The 21,016-nt window shown below is 44.0% G+C and overlaps 1 protein-coding gene across 1 annotated transcript in view; it reads left to right on the plus strand.

Moving 5' to 3' along the window:
* Positions 1-21,016, plus strand: part of otofa (otoferlin a) — a 95,545-nt gene that overhangs the window by 57,487 nt on the left and 17,042 nt on the right. The window contains exons 10-29 of the mRNA XM_069657743.1: positions 5,812-5,874; positions 6,266-6,350; positions 6,856-7,015; positions 7,292-7,478; positions 8,135-8,321; positions 9,494-9,717; positions 11,713-11,821; positions 11,950-12,136; positions 12,432-12,552; positions 14,034-14,134; positions 14,523-14,613; positions 16,219-16,335; positions 16,453-16,605; positions 17,042-17,234; positions 17,656-17,780; positions 17,884-18,018; positions 18,718-18,879; positions 19,663-19,782; positions 20,307-20,468; positions 20,589-20,751. Coding sequence (XP_069513844.1) covers positions 5,812-5,874; positions 6,266-6,350; positions 6,856-7,015; positions 7,292-7,478; positions 8,135-8,321; positions 9,494-9,717; positions 11,713-11,821; positions 11,950-12,136; positions 12,432-12,552; positions 14,034-14,134; positions 14,523-14,613; positions 16,219-16,335; positions 16,453-16,605; positions 17,042-17,234; positions 17,656-17,780; positions 17,884-18,018; positions 18,718-18,879; positions 19,663-19,782; positions 20,307-20,468; positions 20,589-20,751 — 2,845 coding nt within the window. The remainder of the gene's footprint in view (positions 1-5,811; positions 5,875-6,265; positions 6,351-6,855; positions 7,016-7,291; positions 7,479-8,134; positions 8,322-9,493; positions 9,718-11,712; positions 11,822-11,949; positions 12,137-12,431; positions 12,553-14,033; positions 14,135-14,522; positions 14,614-16,218; positions 16,336-16,452; positions 16,606-17,041; positions 17,235-17,655; positions 17,781-17,883; positions 18,019-18,717; positions 18,880-19,662; positions 19,783-20,306; positions 20,469-20,588; positions 20,752-21,016) is intronic.

Genomic DNA, 21,016 nt, shown 5'->3' on the forward strand with positions numbered 1-21,016 from the left:
CTGGGGAGTACCGGGGTGCAGGATTGCGATGACGATTGGCCGATCGTTGGTAACGGTCGGAAGAGCGCAGGAGTGTGGAGCGGGCCTGCATCCAAGTGCGCCGACACCGTCGGACGTATGCCTGAACTGAGGGAACGCTGGCTTCACGTTCCTGTTCTGGAAAGAGCGGTGGTTGGTACCCCCGGGAGCATTGGAAGGGTGAAAGACCAGTGGCTGAACTGGGCAGGGTATTATGAGCGTACTCAATCCATAGGAGCTGCTCAGACCAGGAGGAGGGGTTGCGGGAAGTAAGGCAGCGCAGTGCTGTCTCCATCTCTTGATTCATGCGTTCTGCTTGACCGTTGGATTGTGGGTGGAAACCAGATGACAAACTGACAGTAGCCCCCAGCATCCTGCAAAACTCGGACCAAAAGTGAGAGGTGAATTGTGGTCCCCGGTCAGAGACCACATCAGATGGGAGACCATGCAGCCGGAACACATGTTGCAACAAAACTTCAGCCATTTCTTTGGCAGTGGGTAATTTGGGTAAGGGAATGAGCATGGCCGCTTTGGAAAAGCGATCAATAACAGTGAGTATAACTGTGTTACCGTTTGAAGGTGGTAGGCCGGTGACAAAGTCCAAAGCAATGTGAGACCAGGGACGGCGAGGAACTGGCAGCGGATGAAGGAGACCGGATGGAGCTTGGTGAGAGCTCTTATGTTGAGAACAGACATGACAGGCAGCAACAAATTCCCTGGAGTCCCTTTCCATGGAAGACCACCAGAAGCGCTGTCGAAGCAGGGCTAAAGTGCGTCTCACCCCAGGATGGCAAGCCAGACGAGAAGAGTGCCCCCACTGGAGGACCTCAGAACGGAGACTGTCTGGAACAAACAATCGGTTCTCTGGACAAGCACTAGGAGCAGGGTGTTCAGTGTGGGAGCGTTTTACCTTATTCTCCACCTCCCAGGTTACCGCTCCGATGACGCATGCAGAGGAGAGGATACCTTCAGGCTGGGATGGGGAATCCTCTGACTGGAACTGACGGGACAGAGCATCGGGCTTGACATTTTTGGAACCTGGTCTGTATGAGAGAGAGAAGTCAAAACGGTTGAAGAAGAGAGCCCACCTAGCTTGACGAGAGTTCAGTCTCTTGGCCGATCGGATGTATTCAAGGTTTTTGTGGTCAGTCCAAACCACAAATGGTTGCTCCGCCCCCTCCAACCAGTGTCTCCATTCCTCCAGTGCAAGCTTGACTGCCAACAGCTCACGGTTCCCAATGTCATAATTCCTCTCCGCTGGGTCCAGTTTCCGGGAGAAGAAAGCACATGGGTGGACTTTCTGGTCCTCAGCCGACCGCTGAGAAAGAACTGCCCCGACACCGGTGTCTGAGGCATCCACCTCCACGACAAACTGGCGAGCAGGATCTGGGAAGATGAGAATAGGGGCAGAGGTGAAGTGTGACTTCAACTCACCAAAAGCCGCTTCAGCCACGGAGGACCACCGGAAGGGCTCACTGAGGGAGGTGAGAGCAGTGAGGGGAGCTGCCACTGAACTGTAGTTTCGAATGAACCTTCGATAGAAGTTGGCAAATCCCAGGAAACGTTGAAGCTCCTTGCGTGTGGATGGAGTTGGCCAGTCAGTGACTGCTTTGGTTTTGACCGGGTCCATCCGGATGTTGCCAGCGTTGATGATGAAACCCAGGAAGGATACCTCTGAAGCGTGAAACTCACACTTCTCCGCTTTCACAAATAGCTGGTTCTCCAAGAGCCTCTGGAGGACTTGACGTACATGCACCACATGCTCCTGCCTGGACTTAGAAAAAATGAGAATGTCATCCAGGTACACGAAAACAGACACATTGAGCAGATCCCGCAGAACATCATTGACTAATCCCTGGAAGACTGCAGGGGCATTAGTGAGACCAAACGGCATGACCAAATATTCATAATGACCACTAGGAGTATTAAAGGCCGTCTTCCACTCATCACCCTCCCTGATTCTCACCAAGTGATAAGCGTTGCGGAGGTCAAGTTTGGAGAAAATGGTAGCCCCTTGTAGCCGTTCAAAAGCAGAGGAAATTAATGGAAGAGGGTACCTGTTTTTTATGGTAATGTCATTAAGTCCCCTAAAGTCAATGCAAGGTCGCAAGGTCTTGTCCTTTTTGTCCACAAAAAAAAATCCTGCTCCAGCGGGAGATGATGATGGTCGTATGATCCCTGCCACCAGGGAGTCATTGATGTACTTTTCCATAGTCTTAGTCTCAGGGACTGATAAGGAGAAGAGTCGCCCTCTAGGGGGAAATGTACCTGGGAGGAGGTCAATGGCACAATCATAAGGGCGATGCGGTGGCAAAGAGGTGGCCCGGGCCTTGTTAAAAACCTCCTTCAGATCCAGGTAATCCTTAGGAACTTGTGACAGGTCTGGAAACTCAGAGGGAACAGTCAAACCAGAAGCAGATGACAGGGCAGACTTCAAACAAATAGCGTGACAATGATTACTCCACTGCAGTATAGTCCCTGAAGGCCAATCAATGTGTGGATTATGTCTCCTGAGCCACGGAAACCCCAAAATGACAGATTGTTGTGGAGCATTGATCAGGTGAAAAGAAAGAGTCTCAGTGTGATTACCTGAAATGGTCATTTGAAGGGGAGTAGATCGATGAGTAACCCGGAAAAGGAGACGACCATCCAAGGCTGAGGCGTCGATAGGCTCCTCCAGGACCACCTGACCAAGACCCAGCTGGGAGGCAAGAGTTATGTCCAACAGGCTTTCATCCGCACCAGAGTCAATGAGGGCTGAGACAGTCTGATAATTCCCCGAACAGAAAAGCTTTACCTGAACCAAAGACCGAGAGGGCGTTTCAGAGTTCATAATCCGGCTCACCAGCGCCCTCTGGATGACTGGTGAGCCATGTCTTTTACTGGACAAGAAGAGGCGAAATGGCCGTCCTGACCACAGTACAGACACCTGTTCTCCCGTAGGCGGCGCTGTCGTTCTGCTGTAGACAGCCGTGTCCTGCCCAGCTGCATCGGCTCAGAAGCGTCACACGGAGCGTTCATGTGCTGCTCAGAAGGAAGCCCCGGAGGGTGGGATGGCTGGTTGAATCGCGCAGGTGAAGCAGCAGACCGAACTCTCTCCCTCCGCCGCTCCCGCAGACGACCGTCTATGCGGATAGAGAGAGAGACAAGTGCGTCCAAATCAGCAGGAAGATCACGGGCCGCCAGCTCGTCTTTGATGTCGTCTGAGAGGCCGTTGTAGAAAGCATCGAAGAGCGAGGCAGCGTTCCAGTTACTTTCGGCTGCTACAGTACGGAACTCGATAGAGTAATCGGACACAGACCTGCCTCCCTGCGTCAGGTTAAACAAACCCCGAGCGACCTATCTTCCTGGTGTGACATGGTCGAAAACTTTCCGCAGCTCGTCGGAGAACAGCTTGACAGATGAGCAGATGGCGGATTGCTTCTCCCACTCTGCGGTTCCCCAGTCTCTAGCTCTGCCGGTAAGCAGAGAGACAATATACGCTACCCTGGACCTTTCTGTGGAAAAGGCGGAAGGCTGGAGTTCAAAAACGAGGGAACACTGCACAAGGAACGGCCGGCAGGAACCCGGAGCTCCGGAGTAACGTTCCGGAGGAGGCAAACGAGCATCCGACACCGGAGGAGTCTGGACAGGAGGGCTGACAGACGATGCAGGGTCCAGACCACGTTCCGACAGAGAGAGCCTTTGGAGATGTTCCTGAATGCTGCTCATGCTCCTCTCATGACGAGCCGCCATCTCCTGCAGACCGTCTGAAACAGAGGTAAATTGTTCGTCGTGGCGCTGAAGAGCGCTTGCCTGTGCTCTCAACTCATTGCGGATTGAGTCAGCGTCGGCTGGGTTCATAGTGGCCAGATTGTTCTGTCACGCTCACTGGTGCTGGAGAAGGAGAACCCAAAAGCACGACAATCAGGCAGGCAGGTAGAAAGGGAAGATCCGTTTATTCAGTCCAAAAAACAGGCAGAGTCAAAACCGGGAGATCAGTCAATCAGGCAAACAAATCCGACAAGGGGCAGGCAGGTATCCGAAGTCCAATAAGGCAAAAACAGGGTCAGCACTAGAAGGCAGAATAGAAAATACTGGAAAGCTTGGCAAAAATACACACAAGACAATCTGGCAGGGATCAAGTGAAAATGACTAGAATATATACTGAGGGACTAATGACCAAATGGACTGCAGGTGAGAAAATGGGCGATGTCATGTCGTGATGTCACACTGTTAAAGTGGTTGACATGGCTATAATTAACCTGTAACAACCCTGCCTTCATTTATTAGTTGTGTCTGCGATGGAAACGCAAAATAGATCCAGGGTTTAGGTAGATGTAGGTACGGGTTAGATACGGGTTTGATGGGTAATATACCGAAAAAGCTCAGTGGAAACAAATAATTTTTTAGCTAACCCTCACATCTAAGATTGCTGTAGTCACCCACACTGATTTACAGAGCATTTGTAATCTGGATAGAAAATCTGAGCAGTTCCAACAACTGCATGTTTGTAGTCTAAGTAAATAAATATCACTATCATATTGTACACTAAGTAAAGGCAGGTGTGTCTTAACATGAAAATATCCACCTTACAGATTTCCGTGAAAATGTAACCCCAACATATGCAAAGTAAAATGCAAAGTAAAGAGTGTCAGTGTCCTATTTGATAAGATGCTTTAATGATTTAATGACTTACAGTTCTTGCCAGGTGTAATGTTCCTGAGCAGCAGAGAATGTCTCTCAGCAGGAGGTGTTGGGAGTGATGAGGGTCGTGCAGAGCTCTGCCTCTGGGTTGAGTCCTGCAGGGAGGAGAAGTGACAGTATGTCTGTTATCGATTCTTCCTGTTTGTCTGACAACACCCCCGTGGACAGACACACTGGAAACCAGAGTGATCGACATAATCGTCCCTTAAGCTTTTCCTCTTCGAATCCAGACCCTCCAGTCTGTTAAACAGCCTGTGATATTTCTGAGAGCTTATTCTTAGGAACACTCAACTAAAATTGGGTGTATTGGGAAACTATAGCCATCTCTGGTTTTTTTTTGAGGGTCACTGCTGTCAAAACTATATTTCACTTGCTTGTATTTGGGTTAGAAGTGACTGACATGTGTACTGTCACTACAAGCGATTAAGATTATATGATTATTTTGTTTAAATACACAAATGTCTATATAAGTGCCCTTAATTTAGTACACATATTTCATCCGGTATCATTCCTCTGTGTTGGGATTTTTCACCAAGCCTTTCAGGAACAAGCTGGGAACCAAAAGACCCATTGCCTGAAATCCGTCCTTGCAGAAAAATCAATGATCTAGGGCTCTGTAGATTCTGTCCTTCCTGCTGGGGAACAACTGTTTCTCCTTTTTTTTAAGCATCAGTATACTCTAACAGTACATGAAAAAATAGAAGCTATAAGAAAGGAGCACCAAAGTGATCCCATGAGACAAAGCTAAGGTCTTGTGGTGTCTCTGTACCGTGTGTATCCCCTGCCTGTAGCAGAGCTGCCCATAAGCTGCAGTGTAGCTGTACACGACAGCAAAACTTTGATGTAGAACTTTAAACCATTTCTTTTCAAACTGCTCTTCTGTGCCTCTGAAGACCCGGAGGCTTGAGGGATCAGCGCTGTGATGTGGCCACAGTATCATCTGAACTCCTGCGAGGCTGAATTGATTCCTTGTGAACTTCAAAGTTATCTAGTAACAATTGTTACGGCACTTTTTACTCTCAGAGCAAATCTGACAGAAGACCGTGGTATTGAGTAGAATGAATAACTGAATTTTAATGGGCTAAACCTGTTCTCTGCTCTTTGCAGTATTTCGTCTTTGATTTCCACGTCCCTCCTGATGTCATGTTTGACAAGATCATCAAGCTTTCGGTGAGTTATTTGTACTTCATCACATACTTACAAAAGAGAAGATGTCGGAGCGCTTTGATGCATATTTCTGTGTTAATGAGGAACATCAGAATATTCTAAGGATGATATAACTCCTCATACTTTATGGCACAGAGAAGAGTCGATAAATCTTCCCTTTGATAAGTGTCGGGACATAAAAAGATATTGCTGGCTTTTGCATTCATTAGTTTGATTTATGATGTGAGATAGTAATAAGTTAAGTTTGATGTGAAACAGGGAAGACACTTTAGAGGCCCCTTGTTGAACAGAAGGCCCATCTGTTTCCCCAGAACACTCACTCTTCAATTATTTACTGCTGTATCCAGTTCTATCATGAGTTTGTTCTTCATTAATGTTTCCTCTTCCTGTGCAGGTTATTCACTCTAAAAATCTTCTTCGGAGTGGGACCTTAGTGGGAAACTTTAAGATGGATGTCGGGACTGTTTACTCTCAGCCTGGTAAACTACAAGCTGTCTTCGTTCATTGTAAACGGATATTCAAGTGGGGAAATCAAATGTTTAACCTTGTAAACATCTCCATGTGGTGTTTTTCATGTGCTACAAGACATGCGTATCATTATGTGTAACTTATGGCAACCACTCCAGCGATGCGCGAGCCAGCTGTGACCATCATCGGGATTTTTGCAAACTCACTACTGACTACTAACGCTAATGTTACTACTACTGATTACTACATTTCAAGCTAGCTAAGTTTTAACAAGTTGCCTCTAAACGATGGCAGAGACGTGTTTTGTTTAGGGTTGTAATTTTACATAAGGAGAAACGTAGCATATTGTGGGTGGGGACTATGCAGATTGAGGAATCTTTAATGCCATAGATGGTAATTAAATGTATTTCAGACACAATTAATTTTTTCAAGCAGAGCATTTTATGTCTTAAAACATGACTGCAGCTGGTCAAATTGTTTTAAGTTTACTAATTGATTGCGTTTTTTCTCCCCAAGAACACCAGTTTTATCACAAGTGGGCCATCCTGTCTGACCCTGATGACATCACAGCGGGGTGTAAAGGGTATATAAAGTGTGACATCGCTGTAGTCGGGAAGGGCGATAACATCAAGACGCCGCACAAGGCTAACGAGACTGATGAAGATGAAATCGAGGGGTAAAAAGCTGTTACTCGTGTCCCCTACTCAGACTGAATTAGTTGGAAGAATACTGTGGTCAACTAAAATTTGTCTAAATTTCTTTTTAAGAAGTTTAAAAATTGTGAAATATTTGATTGCTTTGACAGAACTGAATTACTTTAAGTGTTTTAAATGGCACAGTTGTCTAATTTGTTCAAGTATTACTCTGTGTAATTGGAGAGCTTTCCTATACGTAATCAAACCTTTACAATCTCGTCTCTGAGTGAGTTTTTTTTGCTGTTCTTTGTCTCCAGGAACCTCCTGCTCCCAGAGGGCATCCCAGCAGAAAGGCAGTGGGCACGGTTTTATGTAAAGATCTACCGTGCAGAGGGCCTTCCTAAAATGAACACCACCATCATGGCTAACGTTAAGAAGGCCTTCATAGGAGAGAACAGAGACCTGGTGGACCCCTACGTTCAAGTGCAGTTTGCTGGGCAGAAAGTAACTCTCTCTGAATCCTGCAATCTCTTCATCTTTGCATGTTTTTGTTGCTCCCTAGGGGACTAAAATAGTTTATAGGCGATAGGTACCCAAAGTTTTATAATAACTACCTTATTTTTTTGTATTCTCAGAATATGGATCACCAAGCAATCTTTCTCACAGATCCAATTATCATACATCCAAACCTATTGCATGATCCGTCCTAAACAAAAATACTCTATAACATGAAGGGGAAATAAAAGAGGAAGTGGTAGATCTAATAAAACTCTGTGGTTGGGCCTTAAGTAGGATGCATTTAAGTGTTTGAGCTTGAGGTGCACCGTTACATCCTCCAGTGAGTCTTTATGAGACAGTGATTCAGGAGTCTGAGTCGTAGACTTGGAGCAAGAAGCATCGACAAAGCCTCCTTTAGCTGTGATCCTTAAGACCTCTGGGACGCCCTGGGATTGGGTCTTTAGACGGTTAGGATCAATATCCTGTGCCACATACATTTAAAAAGGGGAGTTTAAAAATACCACCTGCATTTTAAAGGATAGGTTCAAACAGTCTTTCAAGTAAATATTAATACAATACTTAATCAGGTGTATGTTTAAAGGGTTGTTATGTAATGTACTTTCTCCCCTGGACTTAATTGTTTGTCCTTCATGTGTCTCCAGGGGAAGACGTCCGTCCAGAAGAGCAGTTATGAACCGATCTGGAACGAGCAGGTCATCTTCACCGAGCTGTTCCCTCCTCTCTGCAAACGCATGAAGGTCCAGATACGAGACTCAGATAAGGTCAACGACGTCGCCATCGGAACCCACTTTATTGACCTGCGGAAGATATCAAATGAAGGTGACAAAGGTAGGTCAGAAAACACACAGTCTGTCTTATTAGCAGTGATTATCTGTCAGGTCCATTAATCAGTCCCGTCTTAACTAGTTAATATTTTACAGTATGTAGCAATTAGGTCATTGCAGTTGTGAATCAAACCACACGACCCGCCTGACCCTTTGCTAATGGCTGTAAGAATATAGTGGATGACGTTTAATTAATTTGAAATCAATACATACATTAGCATATTTCAAACCAGTGTAAGAGTATAAGATCCATTATTGTCAAATACAGTTATAGTGTTAGAAAAAGTGTTACAGTGATGCATTTCTTGCAGTGGATGGAGGAAATAATAGTGAGCATGACCAGCAATTTCCATCACGATTGATTCGGCATTCAAGAAAACAACTTAAAAGAAAAATAATTATTTATAAGCCATTTTTAATAATGCAAAGAAAACACAGCGAGGGTAATGTCCACTCTGTTTAATAAGCAAGTGATCTCTGCAAAATGAATAGCAGCAACAGCACAGCAATCTCCTTAAAACACTAGTAAAGTGGAGCCAAAAGTCTTATTTAAAGGTCACATATTATACTACTTTTCAACAAGTTACTGTGTGTCAGAAAGGTCCCCAAGACATGAGTTTGCAGTTTCTTTCTGGAAAAAAACTTTATACCCACTGTTTCAGTCTGTAGGTTTAAAATCAAATGAGCTGCTGCTCCCCATGCCCCACCCTGGAGAGCAATGGCCAGCCAGCCCTGCCTCCTGGATACCATGGTTACGCTTTGGAGTTTACCCCATGAAGAGCAACATGGCTGCTTTTAAACAGTGGCACAAAATGACATTTTTACTGCACTTAAAGATAATTTTCTAAGATCAAACTGGTTCTAAAGAAAAGTTCAGCAATAACTGGGGAGAATTTTTCATTGTCATAACAACGATATAATGACAGACTAAAAACAATAAGGGCTGTGAAACTGTTGTTAATAAATTTAGTTATTATTTGTCTCCTCCCTGGCTTTGTGTATCCTCCTTAACATTTTCTGTTTTTGTTGTGAAATGATGGAAAGATCCAACAATTGATACACTGGATTTAGATACTGCTGAAGACCTTTAATAGAACTATCAATAATGAAGAAACAAGATTTTGTAATCACTTCATCCTCTCTTACAGACATTTCTTTTCACTTTCTTCCCTCCAGGGTTCCTGCCCACTTTGGGTCCAGCCTGGGCCAACATGTACGGCTCCACCCGTCAGTACACTCTGATGGACGAGCACCAGGACCTGAACGAGGGTCTCGGAGAGGGCGTGTCCTTCAGAGCCCGACTCCTTGTCTCCATCGCTGTGGAGATCCTGGACACCACATCACCTGAGATCATAAGCTCCACCGAGGTGCAGGTGGAGACCGTGTCCAACATCTCAGAGGTGAGAGAACCTGACTGCAGTCACAGCTAAGGAGCTCTTTTGTTTTTGGTATATCTGCTTGAGGGTGTGAAGGAAGTGATAATTGCTTGTAAATTCTTTCACACAAAATGATCGTCCATATTCATCGCGGGAAAAAAAATGATGTCACTAAACAGCCAAACAAAAGCTGTAATCCATGAAAACAACATGCAGTTTGACCCCTCCTGACCCCACAATAAACAGCTAATGCCACCATTGTATCGGCACGTGTGTAGTGAACTGCTCATCAGGGAAATCAGAAACATCATATTTTCTGCCTCGGGGTGAGCTGGCAGCTGTTGGGACACTTGGCTGTTACGGTTTAAATGTTTCCCCTGGGAACCTCAGTCTGTCCCGCCAGCATGAGTCCGTGAATGCATGAGGAAAATACCGACCAATACCAACCAAAGAAAGGCTGTAAAGTCTCTAAATGTTGAACTTGAGAGTGGTTTTACACATATTTTGTCATCGTTAACACAAATTAAAATGTGTTTATGAAACAATTTTGGAGATTAAACTGAAAAAATAAACGCCAGAAGAATGCAGTCAGGCTGTTGTCCACATGTGGTGTGGTTAGACGTTTTCTGATTTGAGTCAAGAATGAAATGACTTAATTGTATCTTCCAGATGATTTCAACTATAAGTGACTTTTTTCTGGGCTTCCTCTAATGTTTGATAATAAATATTCAATTTTCTTGATGTAATTATCTTGAAACAAATTGATCTGGTCTATAAACTATTGGTTTTGAGTTTTCCTGGACGCTACCTGTAACTCCCATACGACACGCGGCAGGCTTTGATGTTTTATATGGTTGTCGTAAGGGTCTTTTTTGTTATATATCTCACCTCTTTGTTTTGAGAAGTGGTTCAATGATATAATGTCTTGTCTTTATTTTGATTAATCATCTGACTCTTGCTGTAAATTTGTTTCATTTTGGGGCCCTTTCTTGATTATATCAGTCTCCTTTCCAACACCTAAATCTATGCGTCAGCATCCTCCAGTATGGCAGCACAATCAAACAACCAATAGCCAAAAAAGTCAAATAAAGTGTGGCAGAATTGTTGCCTTCCGCTATATCTGCTCTAAATAGCCAGACTCACTGTAATAGACGCGTGTTGTTGTCATGTTTCTGTCTTGTTTAAACCTTGTTTTGAATGTTTCTCTGCGTACAAACTGAGAACAAATTCTCCCTATATGAAGAATCTGACTCTGAATGCAACTGGACCGCAACTAAGTACTGCATGCTTATGTATGGGCAGCTCCTGAGAGTGGCCTTATGTACACTTTAATTATATTCCTAATTATATTCTTTGTACATCCGGAGACTGTGACAATTCAAGGCTGTACGCTCATTTCCTTCACAGCAGCTGTGGGCACGGGAGATAAAGCTCTGCTTCACATACAGAATCACTTTCCTTCATTATTTTTTATTGTCTTTATACACATGCTGTAAAAAGAAGGGATAAATGCCATGCTTGCTGCATCCTTATGTGTGCCTGTATATTGGCCCATGTGTACTGTACATTCAAATGTACTCTGGCATGAGTCTGCCAACCTTTGGTGCTTCATTCAGGCCCCTGTGGGCTGAGAGGTGTTGGCCACCTGGGAGGCATTGTGATTAACTGCTGCAATCACTTTTCACAGATAACAATGCATTATGATTAATATTTCATATTTCAATAACAAGCACATAAAGGAATAAAAAGCACAGGTCAGTGAATATGGTGGAAATGCACTTGCCTAAATGAAATGCACTTACACAAGTTGCGTGTAAGTGGCTCAGTAGTTCAGAGTGGAGGCAGGAAGGTTTTGTGTGTGTAGTGAAATACAGAAGAGAGCACCCACCCTGTGGAGTTATCCATCCATAGACCCGACAGTAAACTGTACAATAAAATGTGCTTCAGTCCAATAAAACGATTATTCGACCAATAAAACGATAATTTCCTGGTTTTTTTTACCCTTTCTCCCTCCATCAGAGCGCCACAGGTAAAATGGACGAGTTCTTCCTCTTTGGCTCCTTCCTGGAGGCCACCATGATTGACAGGAAGATCGGCGACAAGGCGATAAGTTTTGAAATCACAATCGGTACGTGAACCTGTTCTTCATCTTGTTAACGTTGACCTGCTCTCCACAAGTTAACAACACGACAGAGAAATGTGCACAAAAATCAATATCTAGCTTAACTAAGTACACTCTGTCCTGCCCGCTAACAGGTAACTATGGCAACCAGATAGATGGTGTAAGCAAGCCTTCATCCGCCAAGAAGAAGAAGAAGGACGGAGATAATGAGGAAGAGGAGAGCGAGCTCATCCAGAACTCCAGCGAGGACGAGGCGGACGAGGACGCAGACCTGGTCTCTGTCTCCTCCACTCCTCTAATGAAGCCTGTCATCACAGACAGGTCAGGGGTCAAGGGTCAAAGGGGCAAGGTCAACAGTTGAATGGAAGCAATTTGCGATATATTGCTGATTTAGCTTTAGTATAATTAAAGCCAGGGCTAGCAGTTTGAATTGGATGTCAAGTGCTTTTCAAATATCAGAGACGGTACAATGAATGTTCGCCTGAAGCAGAATGTTGGCACACATGATAGATAGTAGCTGCAAAATCCTTCACATATTCACATAATTTTTTTATTGTGTAATTTAGGGTTTGAAGCTTTTGACCTTGTGATTTTGTTTGCTGTTGTTTCCATACAGAAATTACTTCCATCTTCCCTACTTTGAAAAGAAGCCGTGTGTCTACATCAAAAGCTGGTGGCAGGACCAGAGAAGACGACTTTACAACTCCAACATGATGGACAAGATCGCTGATAAGCTGGTTAGTAATCATATCTCTGCCCGGATGTGCAAAGGTTGTAGACTTTAGGAGGCTGGATCCTCTTAACTCTGATTTTTTGTTCATAACAAGAATAAGAGTCTACAGACATGCTAGCAGCTCTGCGAGCCTGTACTCAGGCAAATTGCTAATTTTAGTATGCTTACATTTGCTAATTGGAACTTTTTTTTTCATTACAAAGAAATATATCATCATCGTCAATTCAAGAAATAATTCTGTGTACTCGTCAGTTTAATGGCTGTAAGATTCATTCTGATCTGTTGAATACGTATAGGGGAGGAAGAGACTCTCCAAATGCAGAGGTACAGATCATAGTGTTAAATAGAAAGTCTCAACAAAGGGAGTGTAGGAGCCATTTTAGCATGTGTGTTATTGGGTTCTAATGTAGTAAATAGTCTTGATGGAATGATTTACTTTGACCACTAGGGTGTGTATTGTGTCAGGGTAATTGGTCACATGACAAGGTCAGGTGTTTATAGATCACAGGCAATGACTGTATATACAGTATAGATGGACGACACGTGTCCATCTACTGTCCTTGTATGAAATTGATGCCAAAATACCCCCTGTGACAGACGCTGCCATCTTATAGCGATAGTGACGTCATTTGGAGCCATAGTTGCGCAGTAGAGATCGGCGGGTGGAGCCGCCGTAGCCACTTCTGCTAACCAAAACACACACTTACACTACAGTGTACTGTAGTGATTGTTTTAGTTATGTCTCCTCTCACCATTCCTCCCCTACTCTGCTAATCCGGAGCTGAATGGTTGCAGGAGCTGTATCAACAGAGCTGTCAATCATCCTTTTTACAGCATCAGATAACTAGAAATAAACTTGTCAGAAAAACTTGGGTGTAAATCAGCATGATAAGAACTAACTATAATGATATATATATAAATATTATTTGGCATGTATCTTTATTTTATAGTTTGACTCATGTCTCATCTGTTAACATGGAAGAGGCGGGCTTTATGACCTATACTGCAGCCAGTCAGCAGGGGGCGCTCGAAATGTTTTGGCTTCACTTTTAGGGAGCTGTCATGTCGTCCATCTTTTTATGCAGTCTATGGTCACAGGGAATAGGAAGTTAGTTGAGCATAGGTGGAGGGAACACACAGTTCTAACTGTAACTTAACCATAAGCTTGTTGATTGTTGAACGTTGAAGTTAAACCGCAACAATTTCACAAAATCATTTCTGTCAGTTTCAACATTCTGCAATAAACTGGAACATCACCCAAAGTCGTCTTCATTCTGGACATTTGTTATTAGGCACACGTCAAGGCCCTCTCATAAACCTATGCAAGTGACTAAGTTAGAACAGTGGAACTTTGGGTGGTCACTACAGGAAGTGCCTTCAGATACTGTACATATCTTACAGTAGGCATCAGTATATGTAAGCAAAAAGGTCTCCGGGCATGAACATATGAGTATTAAAACCTTGTTTATGTTTTATTCCCAACAGGAAGAGGGTTTGAATGATGTCCAGGAGATCATAAAGACAGAGAAGGCTTTTCCGGAGCGCAGACTCAGGGGGGTGCTTGAGGAGCTCAGCGTCGGCTGCAGGCAAGCTACATAATAGTATTCATTTGTCACGGCCCTGTATTAAAACTGTTTCCTGACCCTGTGCTCAGTAAATATACAGAGAGTGTCTCCTGATGCTTAAAGCTGCAAAACTGCTCTAAGACCTAAAACTGTAATGCTGTTAAGAGCTGCTTAAATATGCACATTAAGGGCTCCTAAAAGAACTCTGCCATCTTCGCCATCTCCCCTGAACCTACTAAAGACTGAGCCATCTCTTTGATACAGTCATTATGGTTTCCATGGTGTGTTTTAGTTGTTTTGCAAAGAGCTTTCACTGCTTGTGTTAAATTACCTAAAATATTAAAATGCTGAATAATGTTAATTAAGGCACTTTCATGTTTCATCCTCTTTATTTTCTGCTTATTTCCAGTCGTTTTGTGACTCTGGCTAACAAGGACGTGAACCAGGCCGGCAGAACCAAACTGGACCGAGAGCGGCTCAAGTCCTGCATGAGAGAGATGGTAGGATTTATTATTCCAGCATAGAAAACGTAGGATGTGAGTGACAGAATGGAAGATGGAGCTCTGATTAATGGCATTGATTATGCTGCTGTTCGGTCCCTAATCCCAGCGCCTCAGTGACTAAATAGAATGGAGTCCTTGTGAAGGCCACATGAGGGGAAATTAATTTTTGAAACACTTTTTCTCTCCCTTGAATAATTACTTACAAAAGTTGGCACGCGTTTGTAACGCTGTGTTGCTTCTCAGAACTGTTCCCTGATTCATGTTTCTGTGCGGCTGCAAGGAAACTTTTGAAGTGCTCGAAGAGAAAATGCAAAGTGTTTTGTGGAGGATCAAAAGCATTGTTAGCAGAGTTTTAGCAGGGACAGAAAAAGACACTGTTATAATCACAATAACAATCAGTGTTTATGCATCATTATGCATCTTTTTGCTGCTGTTTTCATTCTCCCAGACGCAAAAGCCAGAAATACATGACAGAAGTATTATTGTGTGGATGTTATTCTTTTGCAGTATGTTCTACACTCACGGCCACTAACGAGGCACACCTCATTGGACCCCCTTTTGCCTTCAGAACTGCCCTATTTCTTTGTGGCATAGATTCAACAAGTAACTGGAAACACTCCTCAGAGTTTTTGGTCCATATTGACATGAGACTGGAGACTCATCAGACCAGGCAACGTTTTTCCAATTTTTTATTGTCCAATTTTTGTCAGCCCGTGCAAATTGTAGCCTCAGGTTCCTGTTCTTAGCTGGCAGGACTGGCGCCTGCTGTGGGCCATCTGCTTCAAGGTTCAACGTGTTGTGTGTTCAAAAAAAATAAAATAAAATGCCTCGGTTGTTAGGAGTGGTTCTTTACTCTGAGAGTTACTGTTGCCTTTCTATCAGTAGAAAGTATCTTCGAACCAGTCTGGCCATTCTCCATATTATATTTTCTGTTTTCGGACCATTCTCTGAAAACCCTAGAGCTGGTTGTGCGTGAAAATCCCAGTAGATCAGCAGTTTCTGAAATACTCAGAGCAGCCCGTCTGGCACCAACAACCCTGCCACGTTCACTTAAATCACTTTTCTTCCCCGTTCTGATGCTCGCTTTGAACTTCAGCAAATCGTCTTGACCATGTCTACGTGCCTAAATGCATTGAGTTGCTGCCATGTGATTGGCTGATTAGATATTTGCGTTAATGAGCAGTTGAACAGGTGTTCATAGTATGCGTGTACAGCAGGAATGTGTGTACAGCAGGAATGTGTGTACAGCACAAAGGAGCTGCAACGTGATATCTAGGGCAACCTTGTGTTAAAAATGAGGTTGAGAAGTACTTGCACCTAATTCATACTGTAGAGGAAAAAGGTCCTTTATTATGTACTTGCCTTTAGCTGCATGGTGTGTGCAGGAACGTGAGGGCTGCAGTTGAAAGTAAAATAATTGCAGGAGAACACAAACATATTCAAAAAAATACCTATGGGTGTAAATAGATTTATGGGGATGCCATAAATAAAGCAATTAGGCACCAGCAGGAGGCGTTTATTTTTATACTGCATTTGTCCGAATATAAGACAGCTGCCTCTTCCTTTCTGCTTCATCATTACTTATCATCTCTCCTCCTGCAGGACAGCATGGCCCAGCAGGCCAAGCAGATCCGGACTCAGGTGAAGAAGCACACAGTCAGAGACAAACTCAAGCTGGTGCAGAACTTCCTGCAGAAGCTCCGTTTCCTGGCGGATGAGGTGCACATTTAAACCTATTCATGCAGAATGCATTTACGATATGTAAACATCTCACGGGATGTAATGTGCATCAAGTGTTAAAAGGGGAAATAACCTGTAATATGTCTACATGTCCAGCCTCAGCACAGCATCCCAGATGTTTTCGTCTGGATGATGACCAACAACAAGCGCATCGCCTACGCCCGCATTCCTTCCAAAGACATTCTGTACTCCATAGTGGACGAGGAAACGGGAAAAGACTGCGGAAAAGTCAAAGCTGTCTTCCTTAAGGTACAACCTCCGCCTGCTCCTCTCACAGTCGAACAGCTTTTCTCGTAAAACATGCTTTGGTGATTTTCAATCATCCTAAATCTGAAGACAAACCCTCTCATTATTCCAAGCACCAGTTAAAACCATGAAAGCTGAAGTTGTACTCTGCTGCTACCTGCACTGTGATGTGACCTGTGGTAGTAAATAGACAGAATACAAGAGACAGTATTGACAAGTATTATGGTGAACAGGCTTGAAAATCTATAAAAGCTGCATAGAGCGAATCAATGACTCTGCTCCTTATTATGGATCGGGCATGTTGCAGCATCGTCTGCATAATGTTTAATGATTAACTACAGTATTAATCCCAAAGAGGGGATGTCACACATTCTTTCAAGTGTTTTTTCCATTTAAAAACTGAGTCAATCTCTCCTGCTGTTTTCATCTGCGTCCACAGCTGCCTGGTAAGAAGGGCTTTGGTCCTGCCGGCTGGACGGTGCAGGCTAAGCTGGAGCTGTATCTGTGGCTCGGCCTCAACAAGCAGAGGAAGGACTTCCTCAACGGCCTGCCGAATGGTTTCGAAGAGATCAAAGCAGTTAAAACGGGTCCCGGTCTTCAATCTGTCCCTCCTGTCAGCCTCGTCTACAACAGTAAGCAAAAATAACTAAATATGACAGTTAAACACAGGTGAGCTGCTGACCACTCAAAGTAGATGTCAATGTGTTGCACACATTTTTCACCACAGAGGGCTCTTGGATCTTGTTGTTTGGGTTAATCGTTGTTAAAAAAGTAGTTTAACTTTTAAATCTCTGGAATGTTTTTGCGTTATTTCTTCTCTGTTCTCAGTCAGAGCTCTGTGTAAAGTTTACCAATAATTAGGTTTAAACTCCAAAAATCATTCAGAGGCAAAACAAACGCAAACTCAATCAGAAAAGAAACTCGACTTCTGTCGATTGCTTTACTTTGTGGTACACTTTTCTAACTTCAGAGTAAGATTGGCAACAAATGCGATTGACTCTCTGTTAATGTGGTGTGTGTGTGTGTGTGTGTTTGTGTGTGTGTGTCCAACAGTGAAGCAGGTGTTTCAGCTGCGAGCGCACATGTACCAGGCCCGCAGCCTGTTTGCAGCTGACAGCAGTGGCCTTTCAGATCCCTTCGCCCGGGTCTTCTTCTCCACACACAGCCAGGTTACAGAGGTAGGACCTTGAGTTTATCTACAAATTGTGTGTGTGTGTGTGTGTGTGTGTGTGTTTGCATCGATAATGTGTTAACTGATTTCGATGTGTGTGTGTGTTGCAGGTCCTGAGCGAGACTCTTTGCCCGACGTGGGACCAGCTTCTAGTGTTTGACGACGTGGAGCTGTTCGGGGAGGCCAGCGAGCTGAGAGACGACCCGCCAATCATCGTAGTGGAAATCTATGACCAGGACACTGTGGTAGGATCCGTCTCCGTGTTAATGAATGGATGCATCACGGAGGGGCTGATTTATAGATTCATCAAAGCTTCAGTCTGTGCTAATAAAAGTGCTTTGCTTCTCCTTCCCTCATCTTCTGTCTGTGTGTCCACTCCTGTTTCACTCCGACCTGACCTTCACATGAACTCCGGCCTTGCTCATGCTGCTCCGGCTAAATAGAGTGTGAAATATTAGTGCTGCACTACAGACACTGTTGAGTTACAAGTTTTAATAGCTGCTGATGGCTGTACGCTGATTGAGCATGAATTTTGTGGGTCATCTAGCTGCTGTTGAGCTCTTGAAAAGTTTTGAAACACTTGCATGTCTGTCCATTTTTCAAGTTTGTATTTGTAGTTGCAGGAGCATTAGTGCTTCATAGATTATCTGCCTCTGTAACACCAAACCCTAACACATATTAGAAACACACTCTAATTGTAAAACTAGTTGTTTTAATGACTCTATATCCTATTACCCTTTCATCAGGGTGTTTGTTTGTGCTACACAAGACGGAGGTTTTTCTGTCCACACCTTTCCACCTTTGTAACCAGTTTTACCAACACTGACACCAAGTGGCTGCCGTTGAAACTGCACCTCCCACACCTGTACCTAACTCCCTTCCCTTGTCCCCCCTGACTGTCCCCTGACTGTCCCGACTGCCCGCTGTCACAATGTGGTGTTCAGGGCAAGGCAGAGTTCATAGGTCGGACGTTTGCGAAGCCCACCATCAAGATGTGTGACGAGTACTACGGCCCCCCGAGGTTCCCGCCGCAGCTGGAGTACTACCAGGTGTTCAGAGGGAACTGCACCGCCGGGGAACTGCTGGCTGCGTTTGAGCTGCTGCAGGTGACATATGACACACACACACACACACATGAACAAAGACAAGTGAATGAATATGCATGGACACACTCAGGCAACGCCAGAGGGGGACTTCTTCTCTAGAGATTGCATGTCACTGCAGGTTATGTTAAAGGTTGTAAAGAGAACAGGAGGGACAACAAAAGCATGCACAGATGATTGTGCAAAATATGGGGGGTTTCTTTTTCTCTGTGCACGTCTGTGTAAAAGTCATCCTCTGCTTTTTAACTGTTTTCCCCACCTGCATCATCGTGTACTCTGTTTTATTGTCTTTCACAATCACTATGCATTTCGTCTTGCTCTTTCCTTCTCTAAATATCTGTGTCTTCTCTTGTTTCCTCTGCCACCACGTCCCCACACTTCCCTTCCATCCACTAACATCATATTTCCTCCTTTCTCCTCCTAAATATCCATTTCTCCTCTCTCTTTCTGCCTCCTCCTGCGGCCTGCAGATACCTTTCGATGAGGAATCGATTAGGCGAGCTCTGATCGCAGTCCATAACTTTGCTGTGCCTCAAATAAAGGTGCTCTTTCATTTCTCTCTCTTTTCATCCCTCTTTGTCGAACTCTTTTGTCAGTGTTTGTACTGCAATAATTGTGTTTTACCTCTACCAACATGACATTCACCTCTTCTTCTCTGCACTTCTTCAAAGTTGCACTAAGCAAAGACAGACTTAATACAAATATTAGGACAGTAGGATAGAGCTATGGTACAGAAGCATTGCAGCATGTTATTCTCAAATTAACTTCCCCTCTCTCCTCGCCTAGATTGGTCAAGGAGGGAGGGCCGATCTTCCTCCCCTTGAGGGGCCGACGGACACTGAGCATGGCCCCATTCTACCCGTGCCGTTGGGAATCCGACCTGTTCTGAGTCGCTACCGCATAGAGGTGAGTATTTAACTTCCAGCCCTATTTTTTCAGCTTAAATTGGGATATACTGCTTCATTTTCAACATAATCTGCTGTTTCATCTACATCTGTTGAAATAGAACAATCTGGAAGATATACTTTATTTGTTTGTTATTTCCTGGCGTCTCTCACACCAGATGCAGAACACTTACTGGAGAACAGGTGGATTTTGTGTCTGCTTTCGCAACATGCCAGCCTGTCATTTAAATGACAAGTGCCTGTCTATTAAAAAACTATAAAGAAAGCTTTAAAGAGGAAAACAGGAGGTGATACAGCCGGTAGAACAAAAAGTGACAATATACATTAACTGCTGTGGGTATAAAGACGTTCTTATGACTTTAGTGTTTGTCATTGTCGTTACAGGGACCGTTTAGATGTGACGATAAAGATTTTAAGTGTCTGGAAATGTTCAGTTTATGTTGATTATTTGAAAAGTGCTCTAATTAAAAAGAGAAAAGCTGTATGAAGCCTTTTTGAGCTCTAGAGTCCCCCTTTCTGCTTCAGGTTTTGTTCTGGGGCCTGAGGGACCTGAAGAGGATCAACCTGGCTCAGGTGGATCGGCCGCGTGTGGACATAGAGTGTGCAGGTAGAGGCGTGCAGTCTGTCCTCATCCAGAACTACAAGAAGAACCCCAACTTCAGCACTTTGGTTAAATGGTTTGAGGTGGTAAGTGCAGCCGTTCATTTGATATTCAAACCCTTCAAAGTTGCATCTTAACAGGAAGAGCAGAGAGATAACTTCCTTTTTTGTCACCTGACTGACTCCATTCATTACTTGTGTCGTCAGGACCTTCCAGAGAATGAGCTTCTCCACCCTCCTCTCAACATCCGGGTGGTGGACTGCCGGGCGTTTGGTCGTTACATCCTGGTTGGATCCCACGCTGTCTCCAGCCTGAGACGATTCATCTACACCACCCCAGACAAGACCTCCAACAACTGGGCCACGGCAGGTAAACGATTAGATTCACATCATCTTGATATATTATCGTTAGCGAGGAGCTTTTTAACTGTAGGATTATGTGTGTGTGTGTGTGTTAGGAGTAGTACTGTGTTTCTGTTGCTGATGATGAGATATATCCGAAATACGTCAGCAGTTTTGTGACTTCATTAGATGGAATTAAAACGTAGCAAAATGATCAAAAGATGAAAGGATCCTTTTCTCTTTTTCACCACTGAAGTCCTGTCTTTTCCTGATTTTTTGGGGTAAACAAAAAT

This window comes from Semicossyphus pulcher, unplaced genomic scaffold (genome assembly GCF_022749685.1).
Source record: "Semicossyphus pulcher isolate SPU_LCO1_2020_fin unplaced genomic scaffold, fSemPul1.0.p SCAF_11, whole genome shotgun sequence".
NCBI classification, from domain to species: Eukaryota; Metazoa; Chordata; class Actinopteri; order Labriformes; family Labridae; genus Semicossyphus; species Semicossyphus pulcher.